The sequence below is a fragment of the Prenolepis imparis genome, unplaced genomic scaffold (genome assembly GCF_030444845.1).
Source record: "Prenolepis imparis isolate NDT839.2.m4 unplaced genomic scaffold, iyPreImpa1.0 SCAF_3, whole genome shotgun sequence".
Lineage (NCBI taxonomy): Eukaryota > Metazoa > Arthropoda > Insecta > Hymenoptera > Formicidae > Prenolepis > Prenolepis imparis.
Genome location: NW_028141161.1, coordinates 21936571 through 21960900, shown reverse-complemented (window position 1 = coordinate 21960900; position 24330 = coordinate 21936571). Strand labels below are relative to the sequence as shown.

Below are 24330 nucleotides of genomic sequence, written 5' to 3'. Positions count from 1 at the left end.
TCTTATTATATCAAGTGTTATTTTGATATGTTTATATAAGGCATTAGCTAACACCGTTATTCGGTCGAAATTTTCGCGCAAAGGGGAGACCAAGATCCTTACTTAGTTTCACCATAACATACTAGGTTGTATAGCGATCGCGTTGGAGAGTGCGAGAGACCGCAGGAAGCCTGGTGCGTAGCGATGTTTTTTTTTTTTTTTTTAAGATGCGTACCGACGCGACGCGCATTCTACGTGTCCCTCGGCTGCGTAGCAATCGTGTCAGCGACGTTGGACACCGTGAAACGCATGTAAAATCCCTTCTTCGGAGTGCCAAAGCGCTTCGGAAGAGACTTTAAGTGGCCGCGATTGTACGCCGCGACGACAACTCCTCGGCTTCGTTTATGATGTCGTCGAACAAAGTGGTAAATGATTGTTGATATTGTGTAAAAACATACAAGACACTTTAATTTTGCGATAACAGCTACATTTCGATGAACAAATATTAGATTTTTCTATGCGAAAAATTTGTATTTTAATCTTCATATACATATATATTTTTGCTCCGATTTTATAATATTTAATTAATATAATAATTTTTATTTGATAACTGAATTATTACACTAGGATGACTTAAATTATTTCTATTATCTTTAAACTTATTTTATTTTCTTTCTAAATTTGCTTTTCTGAATTTTTTTCATCTAGCTAATTCTTTTCCTCCCCTTTTCCCCAAATAATTTTGATTTTTCTATGACATATTCCTACACATATTCTTTTCCTTTTCAAAATGTATTATTATAAAAAAAATGTATTCTTTGTTACTCACACATATACATATATATGTATATTTTTTCGATTAAAAATATCTAAGATTTGAATGGAGACTATGATTATTTGATCGCATTGAAAAAATCGATTCTACTTTAAATTTAAAAAATTCGTCCGCGAACTTTGGCTTACAAATCGCTATGGCAATTCGGTGTAGATGCGTAAAACTCGATGCATAGATACACACACCGCGAATTAGCAACGATGTATCGACTATCAAGGACCGCGTATCCACGCGTTTCGCAATCCGATCCATCGCCTGGGAACTCTATATCTATCGGGGAACAGATTCTCGCGCTGCGGCGTCGGCTCGCGCTGATTTTCGAAGACGCCTTTCAGAGCCGATTACGCAAAGGACTCACAACCGCGGATATAGGTCAAGAAGCAAGATTGGTATCTGCGAAGTCTCGCTCGGGGGACCGCTCGAGAGTGCAACCGTCCTAACCCGCCGGTCGGTCCTAGATAAAGGCATATAGCTCTTCGCCGAGAGAGCGAGGTCTCTTCTCGTCTCCCTGTCGTTGCAGCTGAGTCTGATTGTGAGCAGCGAAGAAGTGCCCCCGCTGACTTTCTAACGTGACTGAGCCTTCCTCGCGCTTGTACCTTCGTGGAACAAAGAAAGAAGCTCTCGCCCGAGTTGACCCGCCGCCCCGAAAAATTCTCGTCATCAGTATCGACGTATATTATATACAGAGAGAATTTTTTAGAATTTACCCTGAAAATTATGGTAATCGTGGAACAATATGGTATGGAAAGAATTTTATGAGAATTTCTGTGATTAATATTTATCACATTAAAAATAATAATATCTATTACAATAAAATATAAAATATGTTTGATTAATTTTACTATATAGTTGGTAAATTTTACTATGCAGTAAAATTAATCAAACATGTTTTATATTTTATTGTGATAAATATTAATCAGAGAAATTCTTATAAAATTCTTTCCATATGTATAGGAACTCGAATTCGATCTCGGAGTATTATACATCGCGGTTTTTTGGACCTGTCCAGTCTCGTTATGACTTAAACTGTTCTTAAACTCGTTTAAAAAAAAGCATGAGATGTTATACGCGAAAGCTATGAAATATAAATGCAGATATCAAAGTATCTCACGTGTCTGAATGCGACGTAAAAAGTGGTTTCGTTTGTTCTTGCACAATTGAGAGTTGAGAATCATCCGCGGGTAAATCGGGGAGAGATCGTGGTTTCTTTCTTCGAAATCGAGTTATTTCGATGTAAAATGAGAGTTACATCGAAGCGGCACTCTCGTGTTCGAGGAGTTATGAAACTCTCTCTCTCGTTCCTCGAGGCGAAACTTCTCCTCGTCTCCCTTATCTATACCGCACAAACAGCGTAAATATGGACGTATGAGCGTGAGATAGATATATACACGTCCAATGTCACATTGAGATTAGACTGTTTGCAATTACTCGGTTTTGCGCGTATTTGCACGGATTATCCTCTGCGTCCCGGCTGAGCGTTTCTTATCGGGAGTCGTAATCGTGCGACGAGAAACTTCTCTTCGCAAATCGTTCGATCGCGCGCACCGTTTTTCCCGTTACGTAATCCTTACGGATAATGTTGAAGGCGGATCGTGTGTGTGTATTTTAGCCAACGTGGCTCGAATTCGTCGAAGGAAAGAGGAAGAGATATATCCGTTGCGCGGTCTTCGATTCTCTCGTGACAGATGGAGAGGAATCGCGAAAATAATTAACTGTAAATTATGACGGTGTTTTTTTGCAGCCTTATATATGTATATGTATCGCGTGTCTGCCTCGCAATATCCGCCAAGCTTGCTTTGATTTATATCGTCGTCTATAGTACTAACTAGTCGTAAACATAAGCCGCGTAATGAGATAATCTTGAGCCCGCGAATCTTTATCATCTTTCCGCGTAGGATAGACTGGTATCGTTTGCGCGAGAGTCTCTACTTTGAGTCTTTCTACCTCGTGACAGTTTGATTCTCATCTATTGTCGACATCGTGATCGTTATCACGGGAATTAGTCGATCGAATTAATATTAGATGCTTAGCAAATATTAACTTCTTAGATATTATTATTAATTATTAATTTTATTAACATATTTTAATTACACTGTATCATTTAATTACAGTTTAATTAATTTAATAGTTTATTAATTAATAATTTATTTAATATTTAATTTGATAATTTAATTTAATCATAATTTTCAGTGACCCTCTCAGCGAAACTGAATATTTTTAATCTTCCATTAGGTTTTTTGTCATGATAATTTTATATTAATTCTCAGCACAATATAATTATACGTAGCACCGTAGCACGATCGTAATATTATTACATCTCAGTATAATTTTTTAAATTCTAGTATATAATATATTTTTGAATACATGCATACGCAATTGATTTCTACCATCTTGTTATTCGTGAGGAATGGATTTCATAATCGCGCCGTGTGATCTATTAAAGAGCGCTCTCGCAAAGTATCGTGTCCTTAGAGAACGCGGACCTTACCGATTCGAGTCAGGGTCGACGCTTGCGTCGCTACTACACGACGTTTTCGATCTATCTTTCTATTTTTTTTTTTTTTTCTCTTCTTTGGCGCGCTGCCTATTGTAGCCCTATTCTCTTTCTTATTCCACGCAACTATCTAACAGAGAATCCAAGCTGCGACAGTAACAACAAAGTGTATAATAGTATACAGTAGTACATAGTAAAATATACCTCGCTGTATATACATTGAAATATGTATTTAATCGTTAATTAATCATAATTTTTTTTAATAAGGACGGGCTAATTAAGAGCCTAGCGCAGAAGTCAGTGCGCAATGTTAAAATATTAAAGTCTTTTAAGATGAACGTTTTGGTTCTATGTTTCGGACCATCTTCAGCATCAGTCAACTTTACATGTCAATTCAGCATTACAGTTCTTAATTAGCCCTTATTAAATTATATTAATATATCGGAGCCTTTTATTTTTACGTATTCAATTAATCATCCTTTGGGAAAATCCTCGAGGTCTCTCGGAGCGTTTTTCTTAATTCGAAAAAAAAATCTCACGACGCAAAATCAGATTTCGATCTCCATCGGCGGGAGATGCGGAAATGTACAGAGACTTTTTCCGTCGACGGTTTCCGCACAAGCGAGGGTAATTTTAAAACATCTCGCGCTACCGCGATCGATCGCTCGTTCGGTCAGTTCCGAGCTGTCAGTCCGAGCGGCGCCGGTATGCGCCCGCGCGCTGTCACTTTCATTGCCATCCACGTGTCTTTCTGCGTGCTGACGATAATCGACGTCCGTCTCACTTGGACGGCTAATCGACGAAAGGCTACTCAGAATGTCACCATTATACCTAGAGCTGAGCATTCCCACGGAATCGCGCATCGATATCTCTCCTTTTCCTCGCTCGCGAGCGCGCGTTGGCGATCATACCTTGCCTCCTTTTGTTTCCCATCAGAGCGGAGATACGTACATTATAATAACGGAAACGCGTGCGCGTGCATATAAGAGCGCGTAATGAAATGAAAATTGCCGATAAATATCCGCGCGCGATCAACAACTCGTATCAAGATCGAGATCAAGAGAGAAAGAGAGAGAGAGAGAGAGTTTTTTGTTTAATACTCGTTCATGCGGCTTATTATATTTTTTGCATCTATAAGAGTATCGTATTAAGCAGTAAAGAATTTAAAAGTATATACACGCATATTTATTAAGAGTGTTTACTCCGCGGCAAATCCGCGTTATCGCGAGACTTATGAGTGGAAAATCGATCATGAACGAGGTCGAATCTCGTCGACGATTAAAACGGTATAAATATATGTATAATACTTTTAACCGTCTTAATCTTGCTTTTACCTCTTGCGACTGCCGGATTCTCACGCCGGGTCGCCGGGTTTGTCATCGCTATGCTCGACGATGGCGAGCGTGCGCTCATTTCCCCGTTTCCCACGGTATTTCGAGGTTCGCGCGCGCGCGCACGCGCAATAGGTCCGATTTCTTGCGAATCTCGCGAATATCCCCCAGCTCGTTAGAGAGATCCCGGGACGATTAAAACGCACATACACGCGTTTAAGACGATAAACGAAGCGGAATGCGCGCGCGATTTGATCCGCGAGCGCGTTCATTATCATTTAGCCAAGATTGAAATGACGTTTAAATGACAGCGCGTCTTTCTGTTCGCCATGTATACATTGTGTGTGTGTGTGTGTACATGTTTTAATCGGGCCGGCACGGTACGTTATAATACGATCGTCGTACACGATCGTTGCGTCCGGGACGCACGTACGCGTCAGGTACACGGGTACGTGTTTCGTTATACAACTTTTCTCCAGCAGTCCGGCACGACGACGGAGGCGTAGAGGTGAGCCGGTGGCTCGTGGACGAGGATCGCCAGGTGGGGGAACAGAATGCGGAATAGCCTAGAATGTGATGCGAACGTTCTCCCTCTCGTTCTCGCGTACCTCTCTCTCTCTCTCTCTCTATCTATTGGTCTATCTCTCGCATATGTGTGTGCTCTCGCCGACCTCGTAGAAATTCTATCTATCGTTGCGACAATACACGACGATTGCTTTTGTACATGATTAATCAATTTATATATTGTTATTCCTTATTTCTTTCCAACGTTATTATTTCGACCATCGCGATGAGATGTTTTTTGGAAGCGGAGCCTTCTTGATCTCTCTTGGGTCCTCCTGCGGGAAAATGCGCGACCAACAGGTGGTCCATCCGCGTTATAGGATTCCAGCCCCAGAGTGAGGATACGCGAGAGGTGGTACGATTTATCCCCGATACGTCGGGTGTAACGCGATTAGTCAACGTACCGTGGGGTAACATCGGGGCGTGATTTCGCTCCACGGGGGATGCGGTTCTCTCCTTTAGCCTCCACCGTGATACAAAGAGGGTCCATTCAGAGAAGTTAAGTACCTATAATGCGAACTCGATGGATGCATCGTCCTCACATAAATCATCGGATTTCAGGTGGACGGACTAGGGTTGGATATACGAAAATTTCGTATAGAATATTACACGCTTTCTTTATTTTCTCGCAAAGAAATCTCAAGTCGACGAGTCGCGAGATAAAAATGTATATCTACTCATTCGTTAAAACGACTTCCTGGAAGCGCATTCTTATATTATACACATATCTATATGACTTTAATTAAAATTCTACACCCTTCCCCGTATTTTATTTCCCCCGTTTCATTATATCACGTATATCCGTACGTATCTACGGCCAGTTTCGGGAAACGAGCGGTTATATAATGAGCCCACAATGCCCTGGGGATGTTCAGGCGTTAAACCCCATCGGGGTCCGGACATTATTTCATCGGGCCAGTTAGGGACCGATAAATTTTCCGCTCGCGCGGAGAAGACGAAAGTTAGTAGTTACGCGCGCGGTGACAATGGGCATTATGAGGACGACCCTCATCGCGCGATCCACGTTTCGGAGGATGAATGAATGCGCAAGCTCTCGGCCCGTGGTTTTTCGAATGGGTGGCTAATGGCGGCGGCGGCGGCGGCGAGACGGGGCGGACGATCCCGCTGTCGGGACATAAAATTAGTGGCCACAAATCAACTACAATACGACCAACTTGCGTTGGTCCCGGTCCTCGGTCTTGGTATCTGGTCCGCGACGAAATCGATCCGAGAGTAAGAGAAGGTCCGGAGGACTCGTTGGCGTCTCCTTTACTGGATTCGGTACACGCTCGTGTTATTCGATTTCTTTTCACGCGTATAACTTGACATTACTTTGCTGTCGCGCAAAAACCACGTGGTGGTCTGAGAGATCGGACTGTCATCCTCGTCTGTTCGCACGTAGAATAATCATTTAAGCGATTTCCGGTGTATCTCTTTTGGATATTTCTGTCGTTCAGTTACAATCAAATACAATCCATCGGGTAGTAGAAAAAACGATACGATATTGTAGCAATTATTTTATTATTAACAGTCTCTGATTATAATGATAATCAGTGCAAGATTTTAAATTACAATATGATAGTAACGAGAGATTTAAAAAAAAACTATAGCTTAAAAATATTTAGTTATCAGCTAAAATTCAGGCATGATAACTAAATGTCAGGTGTAATACAGGGATACCTAAATATGGTAGCTAATATTTTTTTTCCGTGTAAAAGCATTGTGATGTATCACGTGCACGTGATTACCTTAGACTTGGCCGTAGCGAAATTCTCTCTCTATCTCTCTTCATTGATGTAATCTTAATGGTGCGGTTAATATTATACTCGCGTGTAACAACGGCGGTATGCATCATTGCGCATACATTCATATATGACTTCAGCGGATGTGCGACACTGACGCTTTTAGATAGTTAGACTGGAAACGAATAAGAATAAGAGTTGTCTCATTCGCGCGCGAAAAGGTTACGGTAGTATTCCACGGAATTGTTAACGGACCCCCCAAACCCCCATCGGGCTGCTTCAGCTGCTACAGCCAGCGAAAGCGGAGTATATTGTATATCTATAACTGTACCTACACAGACGGCGCGCCCGTTACTTTGTTTAATGCGCTAAATGAGAAACGAGACGAGTATATAAGTGAATTAAGGGTAACCGATAACTGTTTCGCTAAATTAAATTTCTCATCTTTAGCATCGTCGATTTAACATTTGAGATATATTCTTGAGGCTTCAGTCTCTCCTCTTCCGTTTCATTTTCGATATTATCGCAAGTAGCGTGTAGAATTTTGTTGTGAATTTATTTCTCTCGCAATTTTTTTTTTCTTTTTTGTTCGACTTGAAAAGATGTCGGGATGCTTCTTGCAGTACGTTATTTTAACTTTTATCGCGAGCCGGTACGCGTATAATTAAAATAATGGCAGCGCGACGTATCGAGATGTTAATTGAATGCATCGTAATCTCACATGCGCGATAGCGGGACGAACCGTCCATTATTGCCCCCTTACATTACGGGCGATAAGATCGATCCTTTTCCATTCCGAAATTGATTTTCATTAGCGCGGCGAACTCTTGTTTTTCCTTCGCGCGCCAACGATTTTTCCGCACAAAAAAGAAATCGCGACAAACTCTCCGCATCTGGAGAATATTTTAAAGTATGAATAATTCAAGCGATGTGCGATTGAAAGACAGAAAAAAAGAAAAATATAGCACGAAAAAAATATTTATAAATAATTAAAAATATTATCATCATAAATATTAACCAATAATCTTTAACTATATAATTTAACGGGGAATTCCCTAAGCTATCTTATAGCTTTCTTATAGCTTAAAATTAAAAAATATTGGTTGTCATAGCTAAAATTTAGACATATACACCTAAAATTTAGCTATGGTAGCTAAAAGAAATTTGACATTGAAATATTTTCGATACATATATTTCAACAATCTCTCGAATTCATTCGAAATGTGTCCATATAATACTATTCTAAAATATCGAGATCTAATCGTGATCACGATATATGCGCGATGCGTACCGGTCGGATTTGGCAGCTGAAATAGCGCGGAGATCTCGAAGAAGAGGTTCTATCGAAGGGGAGCTATCTTCTTCTTTTTTCAAGTATTAACGCCCCGCTGAGGGGTTAAGGTTCCTCCTATTTGTCCCGATAGGACATCGCGTACTCGCTCGCATTGGCGTCTATCTCTCTTTCTCTCTCTTTCTCACTCTCAAATCTCGAATCGATCGATGCTCGTCTTGACACTCGCATTTCCATAGCCTCCGATCCTTTCGACGCCTCTGCGAGAGAACGCGCAGGTTGATTCGGTGACTCCCGTGATTCGTCTCCTCGTGATAAATATACGAGCCGGCTGATTGGAGCTTACCGTTTCGACTAATCCGTCGCCTATCTCCCCGTCTACATCCGTTCCCTATAATTGTCTTATTGTATTCCTATAAGCTCTCTGGACCCGCGACTACGTGGCGGGTATTTGCCACCGAAGCGAATCAATTTCCCCGTGAAAAGAGGCGCAAAGCGCGCGATGATTCTTAAATGTGTCAAATTTATTTTTAATAAATAATTGTAAAATAATTTGGCCTATGAAGAATATATAATTTTGCTAGTATATATTTAAAAATGAACTTCCGCGGAAAGACGCAGGATAAATTGGAAGAGAATGTTGTAGCACTCGCCATGAGGATTCCGGTAATAAAGATACGGTAATTCTGTTAGGATTAGCCGGTTCGTCCTGACTAGAATGTTCGGGGCAAAACATGCGTGGGCGTAGATCGACGGGGAGAAAGGGAGTAACGATTGCTCGAGAGTCGAGAGAGAGAGAGAGAGAGAGAGGTAGTATATACATACGCACACGCGCGCGTATTATACGGCGCACGAATGCCGAAGAGGCACGAAACGAAAACTCGGCTCCTCCACTCAGCGCTGAACATGTTTCCTGATGGGGTCATCAACGCGAATTAACATACTAGGTGGACTCGTACGACACGCACACGTGTGCGCGCGGTCGGGACCGATGTTTCCATCTGACTCACTGCTCTCCCTGTTCCCCGCCTTCTCTCTTTCTCTATCTCTTTCTCTTCCTGTCTCTCCTCTTATCTCGCTCTATCTCGCCCTGTCTTCTTCTTCCTCGGCTCTCCGAGCAATCTCCTATTCCTTCCTTCCTCAGGATCCTCAGAATGCACCAATCATTGAAAAATTTGCGCGGGCTCCGACATTATCCCGTCGTCGATTCTCGATTATTATATTTGCTTTCCAATTTAATTTCCATGACATGTACTATATCCCACTTTGCGTTTTCATTCAGAGCTGAGAGAGAAGGTTCTCTCGTTTCATTTCTTGATATATTATATTCGTTTCAGCTCGAGAAAATTTGTAATAACGGTACGGTATATTTTTCCTTCCTCTCGTGAGAGCGTGGAAGTTGGCGTTAGATTGACTTGACTCATCCAGTTTGGTTCAACAGGAAACTCTCGTTGTCTGAAGTCGTAGAAAATCGACAAATAAAAGCGTTCCGAACGTTTGAACAGCTATCGGGCCAAACGAGCCGTTTCCGCGACTGTTGACTCACGAATCTTTCCTCGAGGGACGAAGACGACGAAGACGACGACGACGTAAAGTATAAAACGTTGGGCGATCGGGGATTAGAGATGGAATCTCTCGTTAACGAGGAACGTGGTAAGCCGATTTCTGAGCTTCCCCGGTCCATTCCCCCCGCAGGCACATTCGATCGATTTCATTGATCGAACGCGTGACCTCGCTGACGAATTTTCAGAAAAAGTGTGTCAGCTGGCTTACAGGATCGGCTTTTGCGATTTCGGATCCAGAATACATGCACGCGCGCACGCGCGACTATCACTTTCGATGAAGGTACCGGCCGTTCCAACCGGTTTTTCTCACTGACATCTCAGACTAACTCGATATACCCGCGCAACGTATCGTCGAGCAGACGGAAGCGAGGCTGACGAATCCCTCCCGGCAATATAGTTACGTCGCGAAAAAGGAAAATCGCGAGCATGCATTTATTCGGCTAAGTTTTCTTCGACGATGACTATTGCGCACCTCTCTTTTTCTTTTTCTCCCTCTCGCAGATTTATTTATATATTTATCTTTTCCCATTCAATTTATACAATTCTACAAGAAGCCAAGTCAATCGCAAGATAACAGTTGTCCAAAATGTGTTTAATATGTATATAAAACTAATTTATTGGCTCTCTCGTATATACTAAATAAATAAGAAAATAATATATAAATATAATTAGAATTCTGAGGGACTTTTTTCAATAGTATTCATCAAATGTAGAGGGAGAAGTCTATGTGCAACAGATGCTACACGTTAACGTGTAAACGAGGTCTTAATTTTTCGGTAATGTATAGAGCGAAGAGAATCAATGAGGGGGCTTCACGGATAATTACGTTCTCTCAGTCCGCAGGACCGTGTCTTCTCGGTAATGTCGCCGATGCACCCTGTCACGGTCATTTATTTCGGTCGAGACGCCGGACTGCAGGCGAGAGATGTCAGTGGATCAGGATTATTTGGGTGCGCGCAGAGCGAGTAGATTAGGATGCGGCCGAGAAAACGGACCGAAGGAAAGGAAGGGGGGAGGGAGAGGAGAGGAAGCTGGACCGAAATCTCCGTCTCTGAGAAGCTTCTCCCTTTCTCTCTTTCTCTCGTGTTCCTTCTCGCAAGCTGGGCCCAACGAGGCAGCTGATTTATAACGACCATTCGTTCTAATCGTCCTGCATCTCGCCTGCAGCCCGTCTACCGTGCAACCTCGTTCATCGTATACAGAGTGTTCCGAATGTCCTCCTGGAATCGATCTTTTATCAATAAATGTGTCGAGCAATCTATGGCTCTCGAAGAAAAAACGATTAAGAAGTACGAAGCTCTTTAGTAGAGAAAGAGGGTAGATGATAGAATCATTGATATATGTTCATATGTTCATGCTTAATTTTAAACGTATCTTAATTAACATTCAAAGAAGGCGAGAGAAGGGAAAAGAGTTGCCAAGATTACATATAATACTTGAAAATACTTAAAAATTTGCTAAGAGATTTGAAGTAAAGTTACATTTTTTAAAATTGGTACACAATTGTGATTAACTGTAGATATCTGGAATATCCTCATAATTCACGCTGATACGAATGTATTTTTCGAGATAGCATCTTCGATAGATATGGCGGTTAATTGAATAACAAAAATTTGAAATTATTTACGCCATAAAAAAATAATCACGCAATCACCATTAGCGATTAACGAGTTTTGCAGATTGTTCATTCAATGTTCACGTTCAATTACTTCTTAACGGTCACTCTCTATATATTTGCAAAGATTATAGGAAGATAGAGAAGGAGAGAAAGATATATATATATATATATAGTAATTGAACTATGATTGTGACGGTTAATCGATATCAAAGAAATCGCCGTTATTTATTATCACGCACGATGCTGTTTACGTTTCAATTTAATTCTTTTTTCCGTACGACTTAATGGATATCTCTTCAGAATTCTACAATGTAAACTATTTTTTTCATTCTTCCGATAATATGTGACGATTGTCACAGCACGGAATTATTCTCAAGTGCAGCATCTACTTCGCAATATTTATATGTTATGGCGCGAAATCTCTTTTCTATTCTCGCTAGAGAGAATTTTTTGTAAAACCGTCGAACCCTCTTTGGGAAATGGAAGCCGAGAAACGCGGGAGAGTTACATGTACCGGCGTATATAATACGCAAAATGTTGCAACCGGCGAAGTAAATCACGGGTCTGAAGGGTGACTCGGTCCGTCCGGCCGTGAAATTATTTATTCCGTATAAACGCGAGCCACTCCGTGTATCACGACTCGTGCGTGTATCCTGCTCGATGGGGAAGGGGGAGAGGGGGAGGAACGTAGAGAGTAACTAAATCAACGTCACATCGGTAAGTTTAATTACGGCAGCGCAGCAACAAAAGAAATCGGCGCCGTGCCGTGCTCTCGGGTGGTCCGCGAGAGAGAGATGCGAGACCGCGGCGGAGGATCCATTCGTCGGTTGTATCCGTACGAATGAAAGCAGAGCTTCCCATCCTTCCCCCCTTCTTGAAAAGAATGCCGCGAAAAATATCAGCAAAGATACGTACGTGGAAAAAAATATTAATTACCGTAATTAAATTTCAGGTATACTAAAGGACACTTAAAAGCCTTTAGCCTATGGCAACTAATATTTTCTTTTACGTTTAGAATGTTTCTATCCAAGTAAACGACAAGTTTAAATATACGTTGTTAATGTGCGAAAAACACGGTAATATAAATGTTTATGTCTTGGCCGATGAATATAAATATGTACTTCGTTGTACATAGGTTTATTGCAATAATTATAAAATCGCTAGCATGTGTTACGCAAGGGTTAATACCTGTCAAAAATCCGCGATAAAAAGAAAGACAGAAATATGCGAACCGCGACTTTTGCTTCGTATATTCCACTTTAAGGCAAACAAAAATAAAAATATTTACATGGGGATCTATATCGTATATATATTTTTATCATTTTTATACATTGCTAAATATATATTTATAAAATTATTAAAACAATTATTTTATTCACACGCATTGCACGTATGTTAAAGTAATTTTTTTTCTAAAAATACAAAATATTCATTCATTTGTTCTCTCCGTCTCCGTCTCGCTCCACTTTCATTCGCATGACCCATTAGCGCTCGGCTACGCGAAGCTTTTACGCGAATGCCACGGGCAGCTTGGAGCTTTCAACGGCGGAAGAGCGAGACGAGAAGAGCGTGACGGGATCAATGAAAGGAGAGAAAGAAAAAGAGAGAGAGGAAAGCGTTTAGTCAGATACCGGAGGGAGCCTATGAGTTTGCACCTAGAGCCGGACAGCCGGCGGCACGCGAGGTCGCCACACGAGAGCTAGGAAGAGAAAGAGAGAATGAGAGAGAGAGAGAGAGAGGTTTGCAGCCCATCAGCCCGTTTAATTAATTAAAAGTGCATTAACGGGGAGTCATCGGCGGCGAGGGGTTCTCTCCGCGGCGTTAGATACGCGTGTAACGATCCTCCGAACCGGAACAACCGCGCTATTACTTTCGTCAACACACAACGATGCTCCCTCTTTCACCCCCTGACCCCCCCTGCTGCCCTACACGTCCCCCTATAGCTTTTCCGAGCTGCTCATAGCCGGGAGGGTGACTATATTTTCCGGTTCCGAATTGATCTGCGCCGTTTAAATGCAGTTTTTGTTGTAGCAGAGATTTATATGCTCGAACAGGCACGAAAACAACACGACTCGTTTCTTAAACTCGTTATACTTGAAATATTACTATATATCTTAAAATATCACATATTTTTTCAACTCAATTGTTTCTTCGCTTTTTCCGGAATAACTTTATGGAAAAAGGAGGAATTTAAGATTTCACATCAGCGCAAATAAAACTAGTGTATATATTTTAATAACAGTATTTAGTTTTACTTATTAATAACAGTATTTTGCGGTAATATTTTTCCTTTTTTGTATACATAAAACTAATTTAAAAGGAACGCGGAATATCTTTTCTTCACTCACTGTACATAATACCATGCAATTGCCTTTCTTTCTTCTTTCGAGACATAGTTTCATATACATATATCTTTCGATTGATCCGAGTAAAGTATCCTTTATTTAACAGCCGCTCGTAACATTTGACTTATTATAATAGATTACACGTTCCAGCCCACGCGATTTCTTCACGTTCGATGCACTTTTATTCGCCCGCACGTATACGTGCTCCCTCTTATAAATTAGCGGGATGAGGTAAAAGAAAAAAAAAAAAAGGTTTCGGAGATTACGTTCCGCGTGTGGCCCCGTTCGTTATCGGAATCGCGCGCGAAGAGATAGAATCGAAATACCAGGTGCAAATTACAAGGGGGATGCCCAGGTAGCACGGAAGTTTGACGTTGCGCTACCAGCTGACTCTCTTCGTGAGTCTCCTCGCGCGCGAGGAACGGTGTGTAGCCGTGTAATCACGTTAATGCGCCGCAACACAACATCGTGAGCGAGCCGAGAGATCCCGGTTTCGCCAAAGGGATCATCCCGCAAGAGTGTGTACCCCGGCTGGCGACCAGGGGCACCACTCGACGACGACGACGACGACGAGTGTGACTCACTCACGTTCGCTTGCGTAACGAAACCATGGTGTGTGTATGTATGTGAGTCGATAACGATAATCTTCGGGCGAGAGAGCCGTTCCGCATATATCGTATCCCGCATCAGGCGGAAGAGACGGAAGGAGGAAACGATGACGAATCATCGGATGACCGTCACCGGCGAGATTCGAGAGAATCAACACGGTTTATATTTACACAATCGTAGTAAACATTAGGAAGTGTGTGGAATTTCATTTATTTATTTATTTATTTTTTTTTTTTTTTTTGCCGAAACGGAAAGGTGAGAGGTGAGAGAGAAGTTGAATTCGGAGGAATGTATCTCTCTAACTGAAGACGAGATGTTTGAACGACGCTGAAAAAAATTAGTATGATTTTTCGCGTCGCTAATGACGATCGAGTATCGATGATGAACGAGAGAGCATAATTTATCTTTATGGTTTTGAAAGTATTGACTTGTTGGATGAAAATGACGAGCGGTTTCAGTGTGTTAATCGCCGATTGTCGTTGCACCTGGATTTATGCGTCCCGCAGAATGCGCGCGCGGTAATATATGACCCGAGGTGTCCTAATGAGGGGAGTGGATCCGCAGGATGTGCGGATCGCGTGAGACGAGCGTCTAACAATGCGAGAGATCGATGATGAAGCGTGCCATAGCGTGGCAGAGAGTCGGAGCGGAGAAATGAAAATGTAAAGGTATAGCAGGCAGGATAGTCGGGGGTCGGGGATGGTCGACGACGAAGAAAAGAGAATCGACGGTCGATTATTACAAAAATATTTACCTCTCTCTACATCAACGACAATTTGTTGAAGAATTAATTCTTGGGATTAATTCTTGATGTATTTACATTGTAAAGTCCATTTTGGACGGAATTTGGATGGAATTCTGAGACAGAATTCCATCTATACTGTCATCATAGAAATATAAGAATAATAATTTTATTGTTATTATATTTCTATCTATAATTTTTATTATATTTTATAATTTTATTTAGTATCTATGTATGTAGAGAAAACACATAAAGAGAAGTAAAAAATATATATTCAAAAAACACACACAATGTATCAGAATACGCGACACATAAAATATTATAAACGGATTTCTCTTCAATAATAGATTAATTATCTAAGAGCTTTCAAGATAGAAAATATAATATACAGACAGAGCTCAGGCATTGAAATCTCTAAAGTCATTCCGGAAATGAAGGCAATTTTAAAATAATCAAACAATTTTAAGCAAACATACGAATGTTTCAAAACTTGATATAGGGTGCGGTTCGTATCCCTAAATAACATTAATATCGCGAAGTAATGACCGCCTTTATGACGGGCGATTAACCTACGTCGCGACCTTTGGGTTTATTCGATTAACACCGTGCGATTGACTCGTAAAATGCTCGTGGACAAGCAAGCGACAAGCAGCAGCGTATCGCGAAGCCAATCGCACGCGCCTCTCGCAAGGGGGAGAACACGAAAAAAGGGATCCGCCGATGCCACGTGCTTAAGGTAACACGAGCGCGCTTTGTATTGTCAAACTTTGCTCTCGTTGAGGAAGGGATGCGCGCCCGCACGTGCGGTTTTAATACGACATAATGCATCGCATGTCCATATTCATTAAGTAATTTTCCGGACCGGAAAGTCGGCGGTAGAGTCACGATTTACGGATGGATAAACGGACACGTCGATCCCGCCGCGAATTGCCAATAATACGCCGCAGATTTTTGTCGAATGATTTGACCTTATCAATTAATCGTCTCGCGCACGCATAAGAGATAAGTCGAGCAAACTGAGAATCTACAAGGTACTTGATTTCGAGATAATAATTTACGCAATGCGTTAAATGTGCTATCGTGTCTAAACGAGTTTGTATATCGATTTCTATATATTCGATATATGTCTATTTTCTTTTTAATTAATTAATATATATATATATATATATATATATATATATATATACTAAATAATAAAATTGTAATATTTAATTACAAGAATATACTTTTACGAGAGGCGTTTATAAAGTTCGTACCTTTACCTATAATATATAAAAAAAGTGATTATAGTCTTTTTTACATATGTAAATTATAAACCGTTTTCGGGGGGCCACTTTATATGTGTGAATCAAAATTACACATTTTTCCTAGCGATGCAAGATTTGTCGGATACAATCATTGTGAAAATCGATTGTTTTTTAAAAAAAATTTATTAAAATTAAAAATTAATAAAATTTATAACAAGTTTATTAATTTATAAAATTAATTTTTATAAATGTTATTAATTTTTCACAGATCTTACATCGCTGAAAAAAATGTGTAACTCTGCAAGATTCATATGTAGAAAAAGATTAATAAGTACACGTGCACACTTTACAGATAAAGGTACGAACTTTATGAACGCTCTACATAATGTAATTAAATTATTTACTACTTTATTATTGAGTACAACCGAATAATTAGCGCTCACGGAACTCGATAGCTCTCGCAATAGGTCGAACGAGGTTTGCTATCGGGGAATAAAATCGCTCCACAGACCGATCTTGCGGAAACTCGCGCGAGAAGAGATATCTCTCGCCCGTAGAATCCGCGCTACCGGTGCTGGCGCGCGTCGAACGTTCGCGAGTCGAGAGCAGAGAGAATCGAGTTCCGAGATCAAGTCACGCGTAGCCTAAAAGAAAGTCGTTTAAAGGTCAGCGGCAACAGCAGCAGCGGCGGCAGCGCGCGCGCGCGAGCGGTTCGACTTGCATCACAAATGCCAATCTACTTACGAAATGTATACGAGAGAACAATGATACTTCTCTCTTTCTCTCTCTTGCGCCTCCCGTCATCGGGGACCGCCATTTGCGCGCCCCTCTTCTTCTTCTTCGTCGTCCTAATCGCCGTGTGCCGTCCTTTTAGAGGCACTTTTGCGCAACTCCGAGAAAGACTCGAGAGAGAATCGATTTTCTCCCCCGTTCCAACCCCCTCGTGCTCGTGGTTTCGATTTAGCCGATAGACCGTCGCTTCCGCCGCGGTTCGTTTCCAACAGATTGATCGAAATATCGCCTCTGGCAATCTCTCCTCACGTTGCTATATCGATGATTCGCCTATCGCAGCGAAAGGGGAAAGCCGGGGGAGGAAAGGGAGGATAAATTCGGTTCCTTCTTTATTGCGCGATCGCATCTCGATCGGGCGCGATTATCCCTTCCGCGAAGACTAAAAGAGACTCGGTCTCGCGCTTTTCGCGAGAAAGATTTCGCGAATCGCGCGACGGCGGCGACAGCCTATCTCCACCGCGTCATCTTATTCATATCCGCGAAATAATGCTGAATAATTTCACCATAAATACGCGCGGAGCGACTGCGCGCGTGGGCGGTAAAGTAACGATAATGCAAGTAAATAATGGACGCGCGAAGTTTTATTACCTAGACGGATCTGAATGGACGCGAGAGATAGAATCTACGTGTCCGCGTCGCGAATGTATCAGCTCTCCCCCCGGAGGAAGAGGATGCGAAGGGGACGACCTCCTCCACATGTGCCGCCGCACACATTTTACTGCGTATTCCCTATGCATCTCCTAACTCTGATGGCGAGATGCAACGTATAGTCGCCTGGAGCCTCTCGGATCCTCCTCCGTCTTCTCTCTTCCATATTTCGCCTCTTAGGATCGTTCCTTCGATCGAAACCGACGTGATTCCCGTTTAACGTCAGCGGCCAGTGTTTCGTCTCAATGAAATCCGTCGACTGTTTAACGAAGGGTAAATTGTACCGCGAATTGAAGAGAAGATGCGCGAAAAATAATTGCAGACAATTTTGTTTAATTGATGCATCAATTTTCCAGTATCTTGATAACAGACGATAGACTTTTACAAAAAATAGAAATTATAGTATTATATATAGTTATATGTGATAGAGGGATTAACTATTTATTTAATTAAAATTTAGTTAGTCTGTAAAGAGTCCAAAGACTTCATATCATGGAAGCGACTGTCAAAGCCACCCCGAAGTCGCACCAGCTCGCCTTCTGGCGTGCTGGCTATTATAAAGTCGGAAAAACATTGAAAAATAGACGAATCATACAAATACATTATTCGGGAACATAAAATAATTTTATATATATTTTTTTTCGAATTACGCGATTATAGTCGCTGATATCGAGCCGATATCGGCGAAGACGAGCGAGTTTCGGGGAGAATCGTTGGGGGATGCCAACTCGAGGACATTTCGTGGCGGCTCTTCGTAGCTGACATTTTCCTGGGCGTTTATCGTGATAATGCGGCTTTAGGTCAGAGGGTGTGGCCTCCCCAGATTGATTCGGCGAGCAGCTTTGCTTCTGCGCGCTGCGTCTCTTACACCTCGAACGCAAGCATGGCGTCGCGTCACCCCGTTTCTTCTACATTCATCCATCCATCTTCCTTAGCCAAGCATATATATACATCTATGTATACGTTTTATCGGGTCGCTGTATCGCGCGATTTTAGTCGCTCCCGATATACAATAATTACTCGATTCGAGTGGTTCGCGCGAGTCTCCTTATCGGAGGCGCCTAGGAGATGTTACGCAATCCGATAAATCGACCGTGTACTCGATCAAATTTTTTGCTCTTTTTTTTTAATTTATCAATCGTTGGACGAGAAAGAGAAGGGGATGATGCTCGAGATTTGCGCAGATATACTTCTCGATGTTATATTTCTTCGGGATATATCATATATCATATTACATCTCTCTGTACAAGGAATATGGATTGTACATTTGTAACTTCTCTCTTCTATACCGTTTCTGGAGTGTCCTTCGCGACACTCGCTTCCGCAACTCGTTCGATTTTTTCCGTACCTGTTAAGCTTTTTCACGTTTCCGCGCATATATAGAACCCGTTAATAAAGTACCGACACACTGACTGAGCTGAAACGAGAAACGTTTTTACACTCCGGAATCAATGACGCTAATCGCGATCTATATGCTAATCGGAAGAGAATGTATATAGGTATCTCGTCCGTCCGGAATACGGCGAATTGGATTTATTGACTCGTCGAACGAGGGGGAAAAAAATAAAATAATTCCTTTTCCGAGGACGATTACGACGTTCCTCGTTGTTATTGGTGCGATCAACAAACCAGCTCAGCTGGCATAATAATCAAGCATATTAGCGTAGAATGCGCGCGTCGCGCGCGTGGGAGTGCGCGCGCGCGCACTCGTACGCACTATATACACACGCGGCCACGTGTACGTAATGACGACGCAGTATCGACGCGGCAACCAACAACAGCGTGGGTGTCCGTTCTCTCGCTCTCCCGACAGATTCGAAAACGCATTATTAACACCGGCGACCCTGGGCTCTATGATTACGCGCATTAATAGCCGGATGGACGAACTTTGCTCGCGCTTCGCACTATCATTATCATCGCAACGCGAGAAAGAGACGAATGACAGAAGAGGGAGATTCGTATAGGAGAGAGAGAGGGAGGCAGGTCCAACCGGCGGGCGACGGATCGAGAAAGAAAATTACGAAACCTTCTCTCGCGTATCTGTCTCTCTTCGAACAGACATATTTAATTTCGTGGTTTTTTTTCTCTTTTCTTTGTAATATTCGATCCCTGAATATGTTCTTATTGGGTCAATCGTATTGAACGATCGTATGGATTACGCTATCAACCAATGATTCGTTTATTAACGCCACGAGTCACGCGACATTTTGACATTCTGATCATATTCGCGAGATACCTTTTTTTATTTATACAACGAGATAACGATGCCGTCTCGATTCGCAGTTTCTCGCGTCTATCTCTTCGAACGGATATTCAATTTCGTTTTTTTCTTTGTAATATTCTTCGATCCTGAATATATTTTAAGCCAATCGTATTAAGCGCGATCATATCGATTACCAGTCAACGATTGGTTTATATAATGTCATGAGTCACGCGACATTTTGACATTCTGATCTATGCATATTTCGAAATTGGATCGCCGCAAAATAAATATCCATTTATTCGTGAGATAAAATTTTATCATAATTTTAATTTAATTCTTCAGTTTTTTCCGATCGCAAAAGTGAATTTTCTGATCTAAACTGTATATCGATTCGTAAAATCGAAATCTTCCTTCGCGATCGTTTCATAATGATATGCCGATATATTTATTTATATATTTACGGCATACTTTTAAATATAATGTGTTTCGCATGTATATAGGTACCTCTCGCGCATATATCGTACCTTGCTCGCAAACTCCTTTTCAAATTGCACATCAGGCGCGATCGAGTGTCGCGAGTATACCAATCTTCCAACGATGAATTATTCATTGTGTAAATAATTCATAAATCTCACTCTGCGAGCACTCGACGAAGCGAGAGCGAAGCAGCAAGGCCCGATTGAAAAGCTCAAAAACTGGGACCACGCGATATTTTTCAAAACGAATCTCTATCCCTATCAAAATCTTGTATATAGGATAATCTCCTCTCCCTCTCTTATCGATAATTGAAAATATTCCGAATATACTCTCTTTAAAATATAAAAAAAAAGTTTGTCCGACGTGAAAGAAACATGTTTTTTCAAAACGAAAAATTTACATTTTCGTCGACGCTGTCGTCGACAATGTTCGATCCAAGGGATTCTCGTAGACATCATTGTTTCCGAATGTTATGCATCGAACGTGTGCTGTACCGAGGTGGCACTCGTCTTGTCTTTCGACAAGAGAGCGCGAAGAAGAAGAAGAGGGAATGGGAAGGAGGGGAAGGGTGGAGGAGAGAGATGGTGTACCATCATCGGGCGCGAGGGCGGCGTTGCTCGTGTACAAATCATGCGGAGGATGACGCGGCATCGCCAGCGAGCATCCCCGCGTTCCTCCTCGCGCGTGCTGGACGTCGTAGGGCGAGACGACGTCGTGCATGTTAACGGCAAACCGCCCGACCCGCGCGAGGACCTTCGCCTTCGCGTATCACCATATCGCAAGTCACTCTTTCGTCTTTCCTTCTCCCCCCTCTCGGTCCTTTTTCTCGGCCCTTACGCGCCCTTACAACCTTAACGCTTTCTCTCGAAACGCCCGGGAGAATCTTAATTTATTAGGTATAAATTCATTCATTATATTCGTGTAAAATTACTTTATAAATTATTTATTAAAATTCGCCTTCATTATCCTGTAAAATTATTTTTTTTTTTCGAATGACGAAATTTCGAATTATTTATTACGCTATCGCTAATAAGACTTGCGCGTGTATAGCTCTTATGATGCTATTAATTACACTAATAATAAGTGCAATTATTATCTTTTTTATCATAATGATAATAATTAAATGATAATAAGAATAATTATGATACGATAAATAAAAATAATTACAATAATAAAAAAACGAAATAATTAATATTTCATACGCAAATGTTGTTATTCTACACTATAGGCATAACCAAATGAAAAACAGTAAAATAATAATATTGTAGGATTTCAATAAACATATTTAGGAAGGTTTTTAGATAACAGATTCGATCCTCATCGAATACAAAAAGTAAAGCAATATCGGAGAAATAAAATATATGAGTTTAAGTAAATAGAAATATTTTAATTAAAAAAAATTAATATTCATAAAAAAAACATATACACGAAGAATTGTATTTTTTTTTTCTGTTCCCAGCAGACGTCGGACTTGGACACCTTGCTGTGCAGGCAGGATCTCGATCGTCTGCAGAGGCTGGACGAGGATGAATCGGACGCGAGGGACACGCGGGAATCCGGGTCGTCGGTGCACATGGAGGACTTCTTCGAGGTCGGCGGTCCCACGGCGGTGTGCCGTAGCCAGCAGGCCAGCTTCGTCTCCGCCAGGGGTCAGCCGGCGTCCGTCAGTCAAGACGACGACGTGTTCCTCAGACCGCCGCTCTGGGAGGACATTACGTCGAGCATCCAGAAGCTGGACCCGGAGAACGCGGACATGCTGGGCTCGCAGTCCCACGTGAAACTGGAGACGGACGACATGACGCCGCCGCCAGTCCTCTCCCCGGTGGAGATCAAGACGGAACCCTTACCGCCCCCACCGACCCTGCACCTCCTCGAAGGACCGAATCCCGCGCAGAATCCCTTTCCGAACCCAGCCAGTGTTCAGCACGTTGTTCATCATCGGACGACGACGACGACGACGACGACGGCGCTCTTCAAGAACTTTCCTAACAACAATAACAACAATAATAATAACAACAACAATAGCGGGACCGTTAACAGTAATAGCGCGAGCGGGAATGGCAGTAATAACGCTAACGGCAGCGGCGCCAACAACAACAATAACAACGGCAACAACAATAGCAACAACGGCAACGGTGACTCGTCGTCGACGACGAGTCATCATCAGGCGAGTGGCAACGCGACGTCGCCGCTCTACGGCTCGATGACGAGGCTGATGTATATTTCGCCGCTGACGCCACCGATCTCCGATCCCGGCTCGCCCATCGGTCCACCCAGGCGGACGCCGCCACCCCCGTATCCCCAGCCTGGCCCGATCCTGAATCCGGCCCACAGGATCCAGCCGTCGTCGATGTCGTCCAAGTTCAACAGGCGGAATAACCCGGAACTGGAAAAGCGCCGAGTGCACCATTGCGATTTCATAGGTGAGCACGTATACAAGTGACTTTGATCCTTGATTCAGTGTCTTTGATTCGCGCGAGAATAAAAAAAATCTCACATTACGTAATAGTATTTCGATATTCAGAAATGGAAGGGGTTTTAAATTCCATTCAAGATTGAGCTTTTATGATTTCAACCGACTCAATTATTCTCTCCCTCTTGCAGGTTGTGCAAAGGTCTATACGAAGAGCTCGCACCTGAAGGCTCATCAGCGAATACACACGGGTGAGTGAAAAACGTACTGTATCACGTACACGTTTGTTGCTAACACGGGCGCTAAAATTACGGGGAGGGGCCTCCATGTATTCTCCGGCTAATTAGGTATGTAGCTCATTTAGACCTAGCGAGAGACGACACGAGGAGGTTTGAAAGCGCGAGGTCGAGCGTTCAGCGCTCGCGCGTGGGCAGGGCGCGGTCCCGAGCGTCTCTCTCTCTCTCTCTCTCTCTCTCTCTCTCTCTCTCTCTCTCTCTCTTTCTCTTTCCTTCCCTCCTTCTCTGCCTCCTTTCTCTTTCTCTCTTCGTTTCCATCTCCCCGCGGTGTCGCGCAAAGGCGCTTCTATCATATGTAAACGCGGTAAGGTAAGGGAAGCATACGAAGCTCTCGTGGTATGCCGACTCTCTGCTTCGCTGCTAGAGCGAAGCTAGTCGACCGACCCACATCCTATCCCGTGTCCAAGCTCCGCCAACACATGAACGTTGAGCCGCGGCACCAACACCGCGCCGGTGTTTGCTACCTGGGCGAACACGCATACTGGGTTCCCACACGCGTCGGGGCGTCCGCTAGAGCGAGAGAGATGGAGACAGCTGGAGAAAGACAGAGAGAGAAAGAGGGAGAAAGAGAGAGAAATGTGCTTCCCGCACACGTGCCTACGCGGCGGTCTCTCGCGGAATGCAAGCCGGAGGCATCTTAAGTGCGATGTACCACTTTCGAATTGATAGCTCGGCGGGTTTTTGCGGTAAACCCGTGTCATCGCCTCGAACGAGTCGATCGAACGAAACGAGCGGCACGTACGATACGAACGGATCGAATGAAAACTTGGAGATACATGTCATTAAATTCAGAAATTAAATGGAGAAATTAAGGAAGTTTCGCCATCTATATGTCGCATATAAAAAAATCTCGCTTTTTTTTTTTAATTATTCTCATAATGTATTTATAATAAATTTTCTCTGATCCGAAGGAAAGAAATCATCCTGCTATCTAATTAAAATTCTTAATAGATTCGCATTTAAGTCGATTATCATATACGATTTATTTATTCTTGACATTTTCACTTTATAATATTTCAATCGGAAGAATGCGGAGAGATCTTTAATTGGAGAACTAAATTAATTCGCAAATCACACTTTTCGTCGCGAATTGTATATGTGTATCCGCCGAGAGACCAATCGATTCACAGAAATTATGC

The 24330-nt window shown here is 42.4% G+C and overlaps 1 protein-coding gene across 2 annotated transcripts in view; it reads left to right on the top strand.

Moving 5' to 3' along the window:
- Positions 1–24330, top strand: part of LOC145934551 (uncharacterized) — a 48882-nt gene that overhangs the window by 17518 nt on the left and 7034 nt on the right. The window contains exons 2-3 of one of the 2 annotated variants that reach the window (XM_083035071.1): positions 21945–22905; positions 23087–23146. In XM_083035071.1, coding sequence (XP_082891197.1) covers positions 21945–22905; positions 23087–23146 — 1021 coding nt within the window. Of the gene's footprint in view, positions 1–21941; positions 22906–23086; positions 23147–24330 lie in introns of both variants that reach the window. The other variant, XM_083035070.1, reaches the window with a different exon arrangement.